Consider the following 14346-nt stretch of genomic DNA (forward strand, 5'->3'; position numbering starts at 1 on the left):
CATTCCACTACCCCATGAAGCTGGTTGAGAGAATGCCAAGAGTGTGTAAAGCTGTCATCAAGGCAAAGGTTGGCTACTTTGAAGAAACTCATATATAAAATATATGGTTACTGCATGATTCCATTTGTGTTATTTTATAGTTTTGATGTCTTCACTATTATTCTAAAATGTAGAAAATAGTAAAAAGAAAGAAAAACCCTTGAATGTTCCCAAACTTTTTACTGGTACTGTATATACATTTATACACCGGACTCCGACATTGCTCGTCCTAATACTTATTATTTTACTTTTAGATCTGTGTGTATTGTTGTGAATTGTTAGATATTACTTCACTGCTGGAGCTAGGAACACAGGCATTTCACTACACCCGTAATAACATCTGTGTTGTTATTTTGCTGAACACTTGATGGTTACATTTTTTTTGGGGCAGTGAAACAAGGCTACTCAGGCGAGAAAAAATCTCACCCAAATGTATAGCCCCGTTGGAAAATATGAATGGACTGTTTGAAAATGTGAATATTTTTGTTGTTGTTGTTAAGTACTAAATATTTTTTTTCATTTTTTAAAATGTGAATCACATTTTTATTTCACCTACCCCAGTTTGGGAATACCTGGTCTAGATCAATCAGTGCAGAATTGATTACATCACAGAGTTTTCCAAATGTGCCATTTCATTTCACCAAAACGCCTTGACCTCAAGATGCATAGTTATCTCACCATGCAATTGTTTTTATTGTGTACATTAGAAGCTTCTAAGCACCAGCTAGGCGATTGCCTAAAGTATAGCATTTTACCCCACTAACCCCATGTTTTATCTTTTCTATATCTCAACTGTCTGAGGGGGCCCTCTTCCCAACACCTGAATGTATGAGGCCACCCCCTCCCACCTGCTGCTTCTTCTTCTTCTTCTTCTTCTTTAGAGATTGGCAACCAACTTTAAGACACATTACCACCACTAACTGGATTGGAGTGTGAACCGAAATCCTACCTAATATTCTTCTCTCCCTAAGGAAACTAAATACATAATTAAGTATTTTATCCCCTGAAGATTTCCCCAGCAGTTCCCTTAATCCTGGCTCTTCAACACCATTATTCCTCAAATCTAATAACATTCACTCCCTTTCCCTCGCATATTTCTGGCACTGAAATATAACGTTTCACTGTCCCTGTCTCCTCCTGACAATGATCACATCTCCCAGTCGGATGTGTCCCCACCAACATCAGTGTACTATTGAACATTGTGTGTCCCAGTCTCAGCCTTGTGATTACAATTTCCTCCCTTCTCTCTCGGACTGAGGGCCTCCCTGCCTCCACTTTTTCCTGGATCTTATACAGGTGTCTTCCCTTTCTCTCCCTGTTCCACAACTTTTGCCATTTGCTTTTATTAAACCCTTGGATTCTGCTTTACTAATTGATAATTCCATCTTAACATTAGCATGTTCAGGAACCTGCTTGGTGATAAAATCCACCTCCCCTTTCCCCTCTACTTCCACATGAGCTGGTACCCAGAGGAACATCACAAATACCCCTACCAGTTTCACCCTATACAAGCACTGCTCTGAGACACACATGAATTTAAGCTCGTCAGTGCTGCACAGGAGTCAGAGCAGAAGACTACTCTGTCTGGCCTCACCTCCTCCACCCACTCCGCAGCCAATAGTATGGCCAACAACTCCATTGTGTAAACAGATACATTATCAGTTGCTCTTTTCGTCACTGCCACCTTACACTCAGGAACAATAAAAGCTGCACCTGTCCTCCCTGTTTAACGGTCCTTAGATCCATCTGTGAATATATTCAAGAAAGAACAGTATTGTATTCTTAAATGTTCACTTACAACTAAATATACTCCTTCCTCAACATCTCTTACCCTCTCAAGCAACCCTAGATCTACCACTGCAGGCCTTTCTAATCGACCTGGGAGGATATTGACCTCATCAAGGCAGTAGAGGATGCCTGGTCGTTCTTTAAAAGTCATTTCCTCACCATCTTAAATAAGAATGCCCCGTTCAAAAAATGTTGAAGTAAGAACAGATATAGCCCTTGGTTCACTCCAGACCTGACTGCCCTCAACCAGCACAAAAACATCCTGTGGAGGACTGCAATAGCATCAAATAGTCCCAGCGATATTCAACTTTTCAGGGAAGTCAGGAACCAATACTCGCAGTCAGTCAGGAAAGCAAAGGCTAGCTTTTTCAAACAGAAATTTGCATTCTGTAGCTCTTAACTCCAAAATGTTTTTGGACACTGTAAAGTCCATGGAGAATAAGAGCACCTCCTCCTAGCTGCCAACTGCACCGAGGCTAGGAAACACTGTCACCAACCGATAAATCCACTATAATTGAGAATTTCAATAAGCATTTTTCTACGGCTGGCCATGCTTTCCACCTGGCTACCCCAACCCCGGTCAATTGCCCTGCACCCCCCACAGCAAGCCCCAAGGTTCCCCATTTCTCCTTCACCCAAATCCAGATAGTAGATATTCTGAAAGAGCTGCAAAATCTGTACCCCTACAAATCAGCCGGGCAAGACAATCTGGACCCTTTCTTTCTAAAATGATCTGCCAATATTGTTTCAACACATGTTAGGAGCCTTTTCAACCTCTTTTCGTATTTTTTGAGATTCCCAAAGATTGGAAAGCTGCTGCGTTCATCCCCCGCTTCAAAGTGGTAGACACTCTAGACCCAAACTGCTACAGACCTATATCTATCCTATCCTGCCCTTCTAAGGTCTTTGAAAGCCAAGTTAACAAACAGATCACCGATCATTTCGAATCCCACCGTACCTTCTCCGCTATGCAATCTGGTTTCAGAGCTGGTCACGGGTGCACCTCAGCCACGCTCAAGGTCCTAAATGATATCATAACCACCATCGATAAGATACATTACTGTGCAGCCGTATTCATCGACCTGGCCAAGGCTTTCGACTCTGTCAATCACCACAAACTTTTCGGCAGACTCAACTGTCAGAGCAGCTCACAGATCACTGCACCTGTACATAGCCCATCTGTAAATTTCCCATCCAACTACCTCATCCCAATACTGTATTTATTTATTCATCTTGCTCCTTTGCACCCCAGTAGTTGGCACATCCATCACTCCATTGTTTAATTCGTATATTGTAATTACTTCACCACCAAGGCATATGTTTTGCTTTACCTCCCTTATCTTACCTCATTTGCACACACTGTATATAGACTTTTTCTACTGTATGTTTGTTTATTCCATGTGTAACTCTTTGTGTTTTATGTGTTGAACTGCTTTGCTTTATCTTGGCCAGGCCGCAGTTGTAAATGAGAACATGTTCTCAACTAGCCTACCTGGTTAAATAAAGATGATATATATGTATTTTTTTAAATGCTGCCCCTCTTCTGTCAGCTTTTATGAGCTGTGAACCTTCACAAATGCCTGGACTAACATCTATGCCTTCTTCATAACTCTTACAGCAACAATCTCCCAACTTTTCAGAACAGGGAGACCCCAATCTCATCTGACCCCACTCACCCTCTTAATCATCCCCATACCTCTCCCACAGAACCGGCATCAATACACAATCTTAGCTGTCCTAATGATCCTCCTCACTACTGCTTGTGCTTGTAAATACTGAATCATGTGCTGGTAATTATGGGACCTTTTCAGCATTCTGTAAGTCCTGATCCTACACTTCACTGCTTCTCTACACTCTACAGTCCACCAGAGAAATGCGTTACTCTTTCTCCCCCCTGTACCCATACAAATCACCTACCTTGTGGCCAATACTATTGCTCATCATTCCCTGTTTCTATATCTGAATTGCAATCAACCTAAAACAGCTCCTGTTCATGCAACTCCTGAAACTGATGTATGTATGATGGAGCTGAAGAACATGGCTGACGTTTTACATTCTCCCAACCATTTGTGCTATCTTATTTTTTTCCTTATTGTGTACATAATGTTGCTTCTACCATCTCTTATGACCGAAAATAACTTCTGGACATAAGAACAGCTATTACTAATAGCTGGAAGAAACTTTTTCCTTTAACAAGTCCGACGAGAAGGATATCCTGCTTTCACTGGAACAGATCCAGATCCCGGCCTTTTGTGTGAAGAAAAGATGCAGGAAAAGGGGCCGCAGATCAGGCATCCTTCTGACAATCCGTAGGCGAGCGAGTAAACTCCCACTGCCATACTTTCTTCTTGCTAACGTGCATTCATTATAAAATCAAATTGATGATCTACGGTTAGATTATCCTACCAACGAAACATTAAAAACTGTAACATCTTATGTTTCACCGAGAAGTGGCTGAAAGACGATACGGACAACATAGAGCTAGCGGGATTTTCCATTACCTCTGGTAAGACGAGGGGTAGGGGTGTGTGTCTATTTGTCAATAACAGCTGGTGCGCAAGCAAAAACTAAAGCAGGATGTACCAGTGACTGGCTCAATACGGAAGTGGTCAGATGATGCGGATGCTACAATACAGGACTGTTTTGCAAGCACAGACTGGAATATGTTCCCGGGATTCATCCAATGGCATTGAGAAGTGCACCACCTCAGTCATCGGCTTCATCAAAAAGTGCATTGACGACGTCGTCCCCACAATGACTGTATGTACATATCCCAACCAGAAGCCATGGATTACAGGCAACATCTGCATCGAGCTAAAGGCTAGAGCTGCCGCTTTCAAGGAGCGGGAGACTAATCCGGAAGCTTACAAGAAATCCTGCTATGCCCTCAGACAAACCATCAAACAAGCAAGGCGTCAATACAGGATAAAGATTGAATCCTACTACACCGGCTCTGACGCTCGTTGGCTGTGGCAGGGCTTGAAAACTATTTCGGACAACAAAGGGAAAATCAGACGCTATCTGCCAAGTGACGCGAGCCTACCAGACAAGCTAATTGCCTTTAATGCTCGCTTCAAGTCAAGCAACACTGAAGCATGCACAAGGGCACCAGCTGTTCTGGATGACTGTGATATCGCTCTCGGTAGCTGATGTGAACAAAACCTTTAAACAGGTCAACATTCACAAAGACCAACTGTCAAGTGTCTTCACTGACATTTTCAACCTCTCCCTGACTAAGTCTGTAATATCTACATGTTTCAAGCAGACCACCATAGTCCCTGTGCCCAAGCAAGCGAAGGTAATCTGCCTAAATGATTATCGCCCCGTGGCACTCACGTCGGTAGCCATGAAGTGCTTTGAAAGGCTGGTCATGGCTCACATCAACAGCATCCTCCCAGACACCCTAGACCCACTCCAATTCGCATACCGCCCCAACACATCCACAGATGACGCAATCTCAAATCGCACACCACACTGCCATTTCTCACCTGGACAAAAGGAACACCTATGTGAGAATGCTGTTCCTTGACTACCGCCAACGTTCAACACCATAGTGCCCACGAAGCTCATCACTAAGCTAAGGACTCTGGGACTAAACACCTCCCTCTGCAACTGGATCCTGGACTTCCTGACGGGCCGCACCCAGGTGGTAAGAGAAGGCAAGAACACATCTGCCACACTAATCCTTAACACTGGGGCCCCTCAGGGGTGTGTACTTATTCCCCTCCTGTATTCCCTGTTTATCCACGACTGTGTGGTCAAACATGACTCCAACAGCATCATTGAGTTTGCTGACGACACATCAGTGGTAGGCCTGATCACTGACAATGATGAGATGGCCTTAGGGAGGAGGTCAGAGAACTGGCAGTGTGGTGCCAGGACAAGAACCTCTCCCTCAATGTGAGCAAGACAAAGGAGCTGATTGTGAACTACAGGAAAAGGCATACCAAACAGGCCCCCATTAACATTGACGGGGCTGTAGCGGAGAGGGTTGAGAGTTTCAAGTTCCTTGGTGTCCACATCACCAACGACTTATCATTGTCCAAACATACCAAGAGAGTTGTGAAAATGGCACGACAAAACCTATTCCCCCCCAGGAGACTGAAAAGATTTGGCATAGGTCCTCAGATTCTCAAAAGGATCTACAGCTGCACCATCGAGAGCATCCTGACTGGTTGCATCACTGCCTGGTATGGCAACTGCTCAGCCTTCAACCGCAAGGCACTACAGACGGTAGTGCGTACGGCCCAGGACCAGCACTGGGGCCAAGGTTCCTGCCATCCAGGAAGTCTGTACCAGGCGGTGTCAGAGGAAGTCCCCATTGTGAAATACTACAGCCACAATAGTCATAGACTGTTCTCTCGGCTTCAACGTGGCAAGCGGTACTGGAGTGCCACGAGGCTTCTAAGAGGCTTCTAAACAGCTTCTATCCCCAAGCCATAAGACTCCTGAACATCTAATCAAATGGCTACCCAGACTATTTGCATTGCCCCCCCCCCCCTTGACACTGCTGCTACTCTCTGTTATAATCTATGCATAGTCACTTTAATAACTTTACCTCCATGTACATATTACCTCAATTACCTAGACTAACTGGTGTGCCCGCACATTGACTCTGTATCGGTACCCCCTGTATATATAGTGGGGAGAACAAGTATTTGATACACTGCCGATTTTGCAGGTTTTCCTACTTACAAAGCATGTAGAGGTCTGTAATTTTTTATCATAGGTACACTTCAACTGTGAGAGACGGAATCTAAAACAAAAATCCAGAAAATCACATTGTATGATTTTTAAGTAATTAAAAATCATACAACAAAGTACGATCTTTGTCCCCATGTGCAGTTGCAAACCGTAGTCTGGCTTTTCCTTGGCGGTTTTGGAGCAGTGGCTTCTTCCTTGCTGAGCGGCCTTTCAGGTCATGTCGATAAAGGACTCGTTTTACTGTGGATATAGATACTTTTGTACCGGTTTCCTCCAGCATCTTCACAAAGTACTCTCCTGTTGTTCTGGTATTAATTTGCACTTTTCGCACCAAAGTACGTTCATCTCTATGAGACAGAACGCGTCTACTACAAGTCTGGTTCATCCACCAGACTTGTGGAGGTCTACAATTTTGTTTCTGAGGTCTTGGCTGATTTCCCCATGATGTCAAGCAAGGAGGCATGGAGTTTAAAGGTATGCCTTGAAATACATCCACAGGTACACCTCCAATTGACTCAAATTATGTCAATTAGTCTATTAGAAGCTTCTAAAGCCATAAGCCATAATTTTCTGGAATTTTCCAGGCTGTTTAAAGGCACAGTCAACTTAATGTATGTAAACTTCTTACCCACTGGAATTGTGATAAAGTGAATTATAAATTAAATAATCTGACTGTAAACAATCATTGGAAAAATTACTTTTGTCATCCACAAAGTAGATGTCCTAACCGACTTGCCAAAACGATAGTTTGTTAACAAGAAATTATGTGGAGTGGTTGAAAAACAAGTTTTAATGATTCCAACCTACGTGTATGTAAACTTCCGACCTCAACTGTAGATCAATTCTCTAGTAAGAGGTGCTGCCCAGCCTGTAGTTTTTTTCTGATAGTGGATATAACGTTGAAGATTTGACGTTGTTTCAAAAAGGTACAAATTCAACATATTTTATACAAGGTTTGTCTATGTTGAAAAATTGGTTACAATGATGACATAATCCTGTGATTGAAAAAACAATTTATGTTGATGACGTTTTCAAATCCAATGTAGATTCCACATCACAATATGTTGACCAATTACGTTGATTCAACCAATTTGTGCCCAGTGGGAACCTGATACGAGGGAAGGATCAAAAGAAAAATCAAGAACACATCAAGTAACTGTTCCTGTTGACCTTCCATAGGAAGGATTACATAACCTTATTTGGAAGAGGAATTATAATGTGGATCAAAACATTTCAAACACTTAGTTTCCATCCATTATACAGGTATTTTTTAATTACAGCTTTTACAATCATTATCATTGTTATATTACTTTCAATTATCATCACTACTCTTCATTAATTTAAATCATAAGTTGTTTTTAAAATGTACATATACAAGTATATCTTAAATGTCCATAATTTAAAATGCATTTACTTTTTAAACAAAAATTACAGTCAGTCTCAACTAAGTACGATATTAACATACAGTTCAGACACACACACCATAAAAAAATGATACAAATAAAACACACACAATTTACAAATTACCCGTACCCAAGGTTTCATCATTGCATGATTGATATCATTAATCTCACTCTAAAATGGTTTTGTTTTGGCATGCATATTAACAAATTTGTTGTTGGAACAGGATTTTGTCATAATGCACTTCACTCATTGTCCTTCTCATTGTGCACCTCATGGTGTATGTTATGGCTTAAGAACATGATTCCATTCCCTCACACACTCTCCCTTCATAACCCTTATAACTTATTTCGTAACCTCCCTCTCCCTCTGTCCTAACACAGTGTTCCTCAAACCTCTGGTCCATGGACCGACCAGTTCCTTGGATGATGCTGACTGGTCCCTCAGATGGTTAGCTGTACCTGATTTAGTCAGTTCTCAAGTGCTCATTTTAATGTAAATGGTTCCCCAAGAGAGAAGGACCATAACTTGTGGGTCCTTAGTAAAGGAAAGACCTTATCTTGCCTGTCCACATTACAAAAAGGTTGAGAAACACGATCTCAATACCCTGTTCTGAAATTTTAACAGATAGGGTATGCATGTTCTCTCGACAGTCCAAAACAATCTGGGTTATCATTCTCTTGATCAGAATGGGAATGCAGTTTTACGTCTCAAAGAAAAACAAGAAGAGTCATTATGTCGTCTTTTCACACTCACAACTGAAGATGAACTTAACAATGGGCGATGGAGTCACTTTCTACAGCATCAAACAACTTCATGCCACAACTGTGGACAGAGACAGAGGCAGAGAGACAGAGAGAGAGATGGACATTCACTCTATTTTAGCATCTTTTCATTCTCTCACATTGCCCTTGTTTCTTGAAGGATTCCAGTTGAATTCTTGTTGTTTGTGTTCTATTCTCCATTTTGTTGATGATCTTCATCTTATTGTTCTAAAAACTGTGTAGATTTTTTTTGGAATCTAAAACAAACACAGGGTTGATATATAATGAAGCAACCAAAAAATAACTACAATTCAGTATGGGTCAGCTCTTTTCTGAAATGTGTTTGGATGACTGAGATGACTGAAATGACAAATGGGTTCTGATGACAGTACTGAATGTTTAGTGAGTCTGCCAGATCAGAGGCAGTAGGGATGACCGGGGATGTTCTCTTGATAAGTGTGTGAATTAGACAATTTTCCTGTCCTGCTAATAAGCATTCCAAATGTAGTGTGTACTTTCAGGTGTCAGGGAAAACGTACTGAGTAAAAAGTACATACTTTCGATAAGAATGTAGTGAAATAAAAGTTGTCAAAAATATAAATAGTAAAGTACAGATACCCCAAAAAACTACTTAAGTAGTACTTGCAAGTATTTTTACTTCAGTACTACACAACTATTTACAACTTTGTACACGTTTATGATATTTTTTTGGCAATTAAGTACTTTTCTCACCTGGTGTGCTTATTTCTAGCAGGAATATGTTCTCACTGACCCTGACTCACCCCTGGGCCCGGAGTTCACTGAAACAGATAGCATTACGATTTTAAAACACCAGTCAATGACACTAGATTTCCAGTCAATAACACTGAAATTATTGGTCAGCATGGAATCAATGACTCAAATAGCAGGTACCCAGGGGGAAGGAGATGAAAGAAACGACCACCTCACCTTCACTTTGGACTTTCCTCAGGGTGACGGAGGGCGTAGAGATGGCGGAGGCACGGAAGTTGGCGGGTAACGTTTCCGAGGAATCAGAGGTCACGCCCCGGAGGTCCTTCTCTCTGAACATCTTTCTCCACGAGGGTGAGCGAGTGAACGTCTTAGTGCCATCCTATCAAAGAGACAATATTGTATGATGATATTCATAAGGTTTACCAAGTGCTAGTTAAAGTTGAAGTCAGAAGTTTACATACACCTTAGCCAAAAAAATTTTAACTCAGTTTTTCATAATTCCTAATATTTAATCCAAGTAAAAATTCCCTGTCTTGGGTCAGTTAGGATCAACACTTTATTTTAAGAATGTGAACTGTCAGAATAATAGTAGAGAATTACTTATTTCAGCTTCTATTTCTTTCATCACATTCCCAGTGGGTCAGAAGTTTGCATACACTCAATTAGTATTTGGTAGCATTGTCTTTAAATTGTTTAACTTGGGTCAGATGTTTTGGGTAGCCTTCCACAAGCTTGCCACAATAAGGTGGGTGAATTTTGGCCCATTCCCACTGATAGAGCTGGTGTAACCGAGTCAGGTTTGTAGGCCTCCTTGCTCGCATGCACTTTTTCAGTTCTGCCCACACATTTTATATGGGAATGAGGTCAGGGCTTTGTGATGGTCACTCCAATATCTTGACTTTGTTGTCCTTAAGCATTTTGCAACAAATATGGAAGTATGATTGGGGTCATTGTCCATTTGGAAGACCCATTTGCGACCAACCGATAACTTCCTGACTGATGTCTTGAGATGTTGCTTGAATATATCCTCATGATGCCATCTATTTTGTGAAGTGCACCAGGCCCTCCTGCAGCAAAGCACCCCAACAACATAATGCTGCCACCGCCGTGCTTCACGGTTGGGATGGTTTTCTTTGGCTTGCAAGCCTCCCCCTTTTTCGTCCAAACATAACAATGGTCATTATGGCCAAACTGTTCTATTTTTGTTTCATCAGACGAAGACATTTCTCCAAAAAGTACGATCTTTGTCCAATGTGCAGTTGCAAACCGTAGTCTGGCTTTTCATGGCGGTTTTGGAGCAGTGGCTTCTTCCTTGCTGAGCGGCCTCTCAGGTTATGTCGATATAGGACTCGTTTTACTGTGGATATAGATACTGTTGTACCAGTTTCCTCCAGCATCTTCACAAGGTCCTTTGCTGTTGTTCTGGGTACGTTCATCTCTAGGAGACAACGTTCAAAGTACGTTCATCTCTAGGAGTGTCGTGGAAATGTCCTCTATTTACCAAATCATGAGCACAAACCACACACAAGTCAGAGTTATTTATCAAAGTTCATTTTTTAATTATATGAGCTCTATCACAACCCTGTGACTCTCAGGCAATTCAGTGTCTAACCATGAATTCTCTGAGAGCCCCCTTTCATTGCAGCTGAGTTCCTTTAATAGCAAAAAACACACATAGTCAGACAGCATAGACATAATAAATCGTTCAGCTTTGTCTCCTTACTCAAACCCAGAAACATAAACCAATCCTCCATATCAACAAGCATATATCAAATTGTCATTTAGATACAACCAACTCTAAATACAACCAATCCTGGACAAGCTCACGGAGAGGATAGAATGATTCCAGACACTGCCATTCTCCTTTCCCCGATGGGAAAAGTAGGGTGTGACTGGCACACAGACACAGTGGAGCAAAAGATATGTTTACACATGATGACACTTTGACCTCTCCCCGGACCATACAACTTAGTCTTGACATAGAACAGATAACTGCAACCCCGCCACAGTATTATACAAAAATAACATTCTGATGAGCAGTAACTTACAAACATATGATGAATATAAAACATCTTACCTATGTTACCAACCAATTCTGATTATTCCACAACAGGAGACAGAACGCATCTCCTTCCTGAGCAGTATATGACGGCTGCGTGGTCCCATGGTGTTTATACTTGCATACTATTGTTTGTACAGATGAATGTGGTACCTTCAGGTGTTTGGAAATTGCTCCCAAGGATGAACCAGACTTGTGGAGGTCTACAATTTTGTTTCTGAGGACTTGGCTGATTTCCTTTGGTTTTCACCTGGTGTCAAGCAAAGGGGCACTGAGTTTGAAGGTAAGCCTTGAAATACATCCACAGGAACACCTCCAATTGACTTACATTATGTCAATTAGCCTATCAGAAACTTCTAAAGCCATGACAATTTTCTGGAATTTTCCATGCTTTTTAAAGGCACAGTCAACTTAGTGTATGTCAACTTCTGACCCACTGGGATTGTGATACAGGGAATTATAATTGAAATAATCTGTCTGTAAACAACTGTTGGAAAAATTCCTTGTGTCATGCACAAAGTAGATGTCTTAACCAACTTGCCAAAACTATATATAGTTAACAAGAAATTTGTGGAGTGGTTGAAAAATGAGTTTTAATGACTCCAACCTAAGTGTATGTAAACTTCCGACTTCAACTGTAGGTATACTATAGAACAGCATGTGGGAAAAATACATGCACATGGTTCCCAGTTAATGTTCGTAGAAACAAACTGCCTTTCTTCATGATCAATAGCCTTCGGCAGGCAACTATCCACCTACCATTTCATTAAGATTGTAACGCTTGCTTGTACGAGTCATTAACATTGGGCATAACTTTATTGATGTTGTTTTCATTGGCATTCTTTTATTATTATTTCTACCTCATCTGGTCTTCTCTCAGTTCCCATGGTGATGAGAGCATTGTACTCCTTCTCCAGCATCTGCCTCGCCTGGGAGAGAAAGAATGAGTGTATTAAGATTATAATTAAGATTATCGAGGGAATTTATTGATTACATTGAATTACAAAACAGTTGTAAATTAAGTGGGTTGGTGATTGTGGTGAATGATGGTTGTTCTGATTAGACTATGATAGTAGAATGGGGAATGCCTGTCCTCTGATTGGATAGTGGTCAGCCCGTCGGCATGGCTGGATTTTAGAGAACCTTTTAGAGGACCCCATCTTGGCGGTGTAGAGACTTTTTTTTTTTAATTTAAGGAAATTTTTTGCAATTCTACAAGTTTCTAAATGGAGTTGAAATAAATTGTGTCACTTTTAAAGGTGTGATATGCAGAACTCGCATCGCCATTTCCTGGTTAAATTTTTTTAAATTGTTTGCCTAATTTAAATTTGTGTGACAAAATAAGCAACAAAAACAAGTAGAGAATCATGGTACCATTTACTGTAAATCGTTGTGAAATATATTTTTACGAAAAATATTGTATTTTCAGCTTGTTTGAAGTTGGTGTACAAAAGTATCAAAGTACAAGAGTAAAAGATACGCTCACATCTACCGCTTCTTAGACTTGCTTTCAATGAGAATGACAGATCTATAACCCACATATGAATTTGGTCAGGTCACCCATAAAGTTACATATTGCAGCTTTAAAGTAAATATCTTAGCTTTTATTTTTCAGACTGTTCAGATATTATTACAATATATAGGTCTGTTATTATCTTTATGTCTGGTTTTAGTCATTTAAGTTTACACCGAAAGCATTTTTCCATCATAAAATAAATATGAAAAAAAACTTAGACGGCCCGTCCAAGGATTTCCATGACAGAAAAATCCCTGGTGGTGAGCATGTTCTGATTGGACTACAGTACACAGAAATATGCTGGGTTGTTTGGATGATCCAACTGCTGGGTTGCAGGCATTGGGCCACTTAGTTGGGTTGTTAACTTTAAAAAGAGCAAGGTTGGGTTGTTGATGCTGATAGACCGTAGGCGTGGCTTAGTAGGGGCGTGGCTTTCAGGTAGTTTTTGGCGTGCAAATGTCATTCCGATTAATCTGTTCTGTTGTTGTATTGTTATCACATGAAGGTTGAACGCTAATGATTTTATAGCTTTAATAAGGGTTATTCAAGTGTATGAGTCAAAAGCCTATGCATATCCAAATGTTGGGATATATACCACTTTGTTACAATATTAAAAATACTATTGTTATTCATTTCATATTAGAATATGGAAAGATTTAAAATATTAAAGGAAAATTTAAATTTGCAGTGTACAAACTTAACATGATGAACAGGAATGACATTTACTCTCACGGGTGGGCAAAAATAACTATCTGAAAGCCACGCCTGCAAATTACCTATGGATTAGAATAAAAAAGTGTTTGTGCTATCCTTGGGATGTCCCTACCCTAAACCCTACCCTATCCCTACCCTTAACTGTTTTAAATTTCAACTTCAACGGGGTGATGTCACCTTGGGATGTCCCAAGGATTCCTGATAGCAAAGGTCAATAAAAATGTGAATAGCAGCAGTCTTACCCCTAACCTGATCAATTCTGCCATTGTGGTTTTTTTTACACTCTTTTTTTGTACATAATGTCTCCACCATCATTTCCTATGACCAAAAACAGCTTATAATTCACTGTGTATTTATTCCTCGAGTCTATTTTAAATTCTCTTTTTTATCTTTAACTCTGCATTGTAGGAAAATAACCGTAAGTAAGCATTTTATGGTTAGTCTACATCTGTTGTTTACAAAGCTTGTGACAAATACAATTTGATTTGAATGGATAAAGCCATCGTGACACCATTCATCGTGACACCATTCATTCCTATGTGAAAACTCAATAGTGCATTGAAGCCAAATGAAGTCGGTTAAGATGGCGTCTCGGAGACATACCATGCACAGTTTGAGCTTCTCCAGGA

General features: G+C 40.7%; 1 protein-coding gene across 2 annotated transcripts in view; it reads right to left on the minus strand.

The window, feature by feature from the left end:
* Positions 1–7473: 7473 nt before the first annotated feature.
* The window catches only part of LOC139377471 (liprin-alpha-3-like), a 67540-nt gene continuing 60667 nt past the window's right edge, over positions 7474–14346 (minus strand). Inside the window, exons 30-33 of one of the 2 annotated variants that reach the window (XM_071120503.1) lie at positions 12348–12416; positions 9645–9807; positions 9429–9496; positions 7474–8953 (exon numbers count right to left, since the gene is read on the minus strand). In XM_071120503.1, the coding sequence (XP_070976604.1) occupies positions 9444–9496; positions 9645–9807; positions 12348–12416 (285 nt within the window). In that variant the 3' untranslated portion in view covers positions 7474–8953; positions 9429–9443. The remainder of the gene's footprint in view (positions 8954–9428; positions 9497–9644; positions 9808–12347; positions 12417–14346) is intronic. The other variant, XM_071120502.1, reaches the window with a different exon arrangement.

Source organism: Oncorhynchus clarkii, chromosome 20 (assembly GCF_045791955.1).
Source record: "Oncorhynchus clarkii lewisi isolate Uvic-CL-2024 chromosome 20, UVic_Ocla_1.0, whole genome shotgun sequence".
Classification (NCBI taxonomy): Eukaryota; Metazoa; Chordata; class Actinopteri; order Salmoniformes; family Salmonidae; genus Oncorhynchus; species Oncorhynchus clarkii.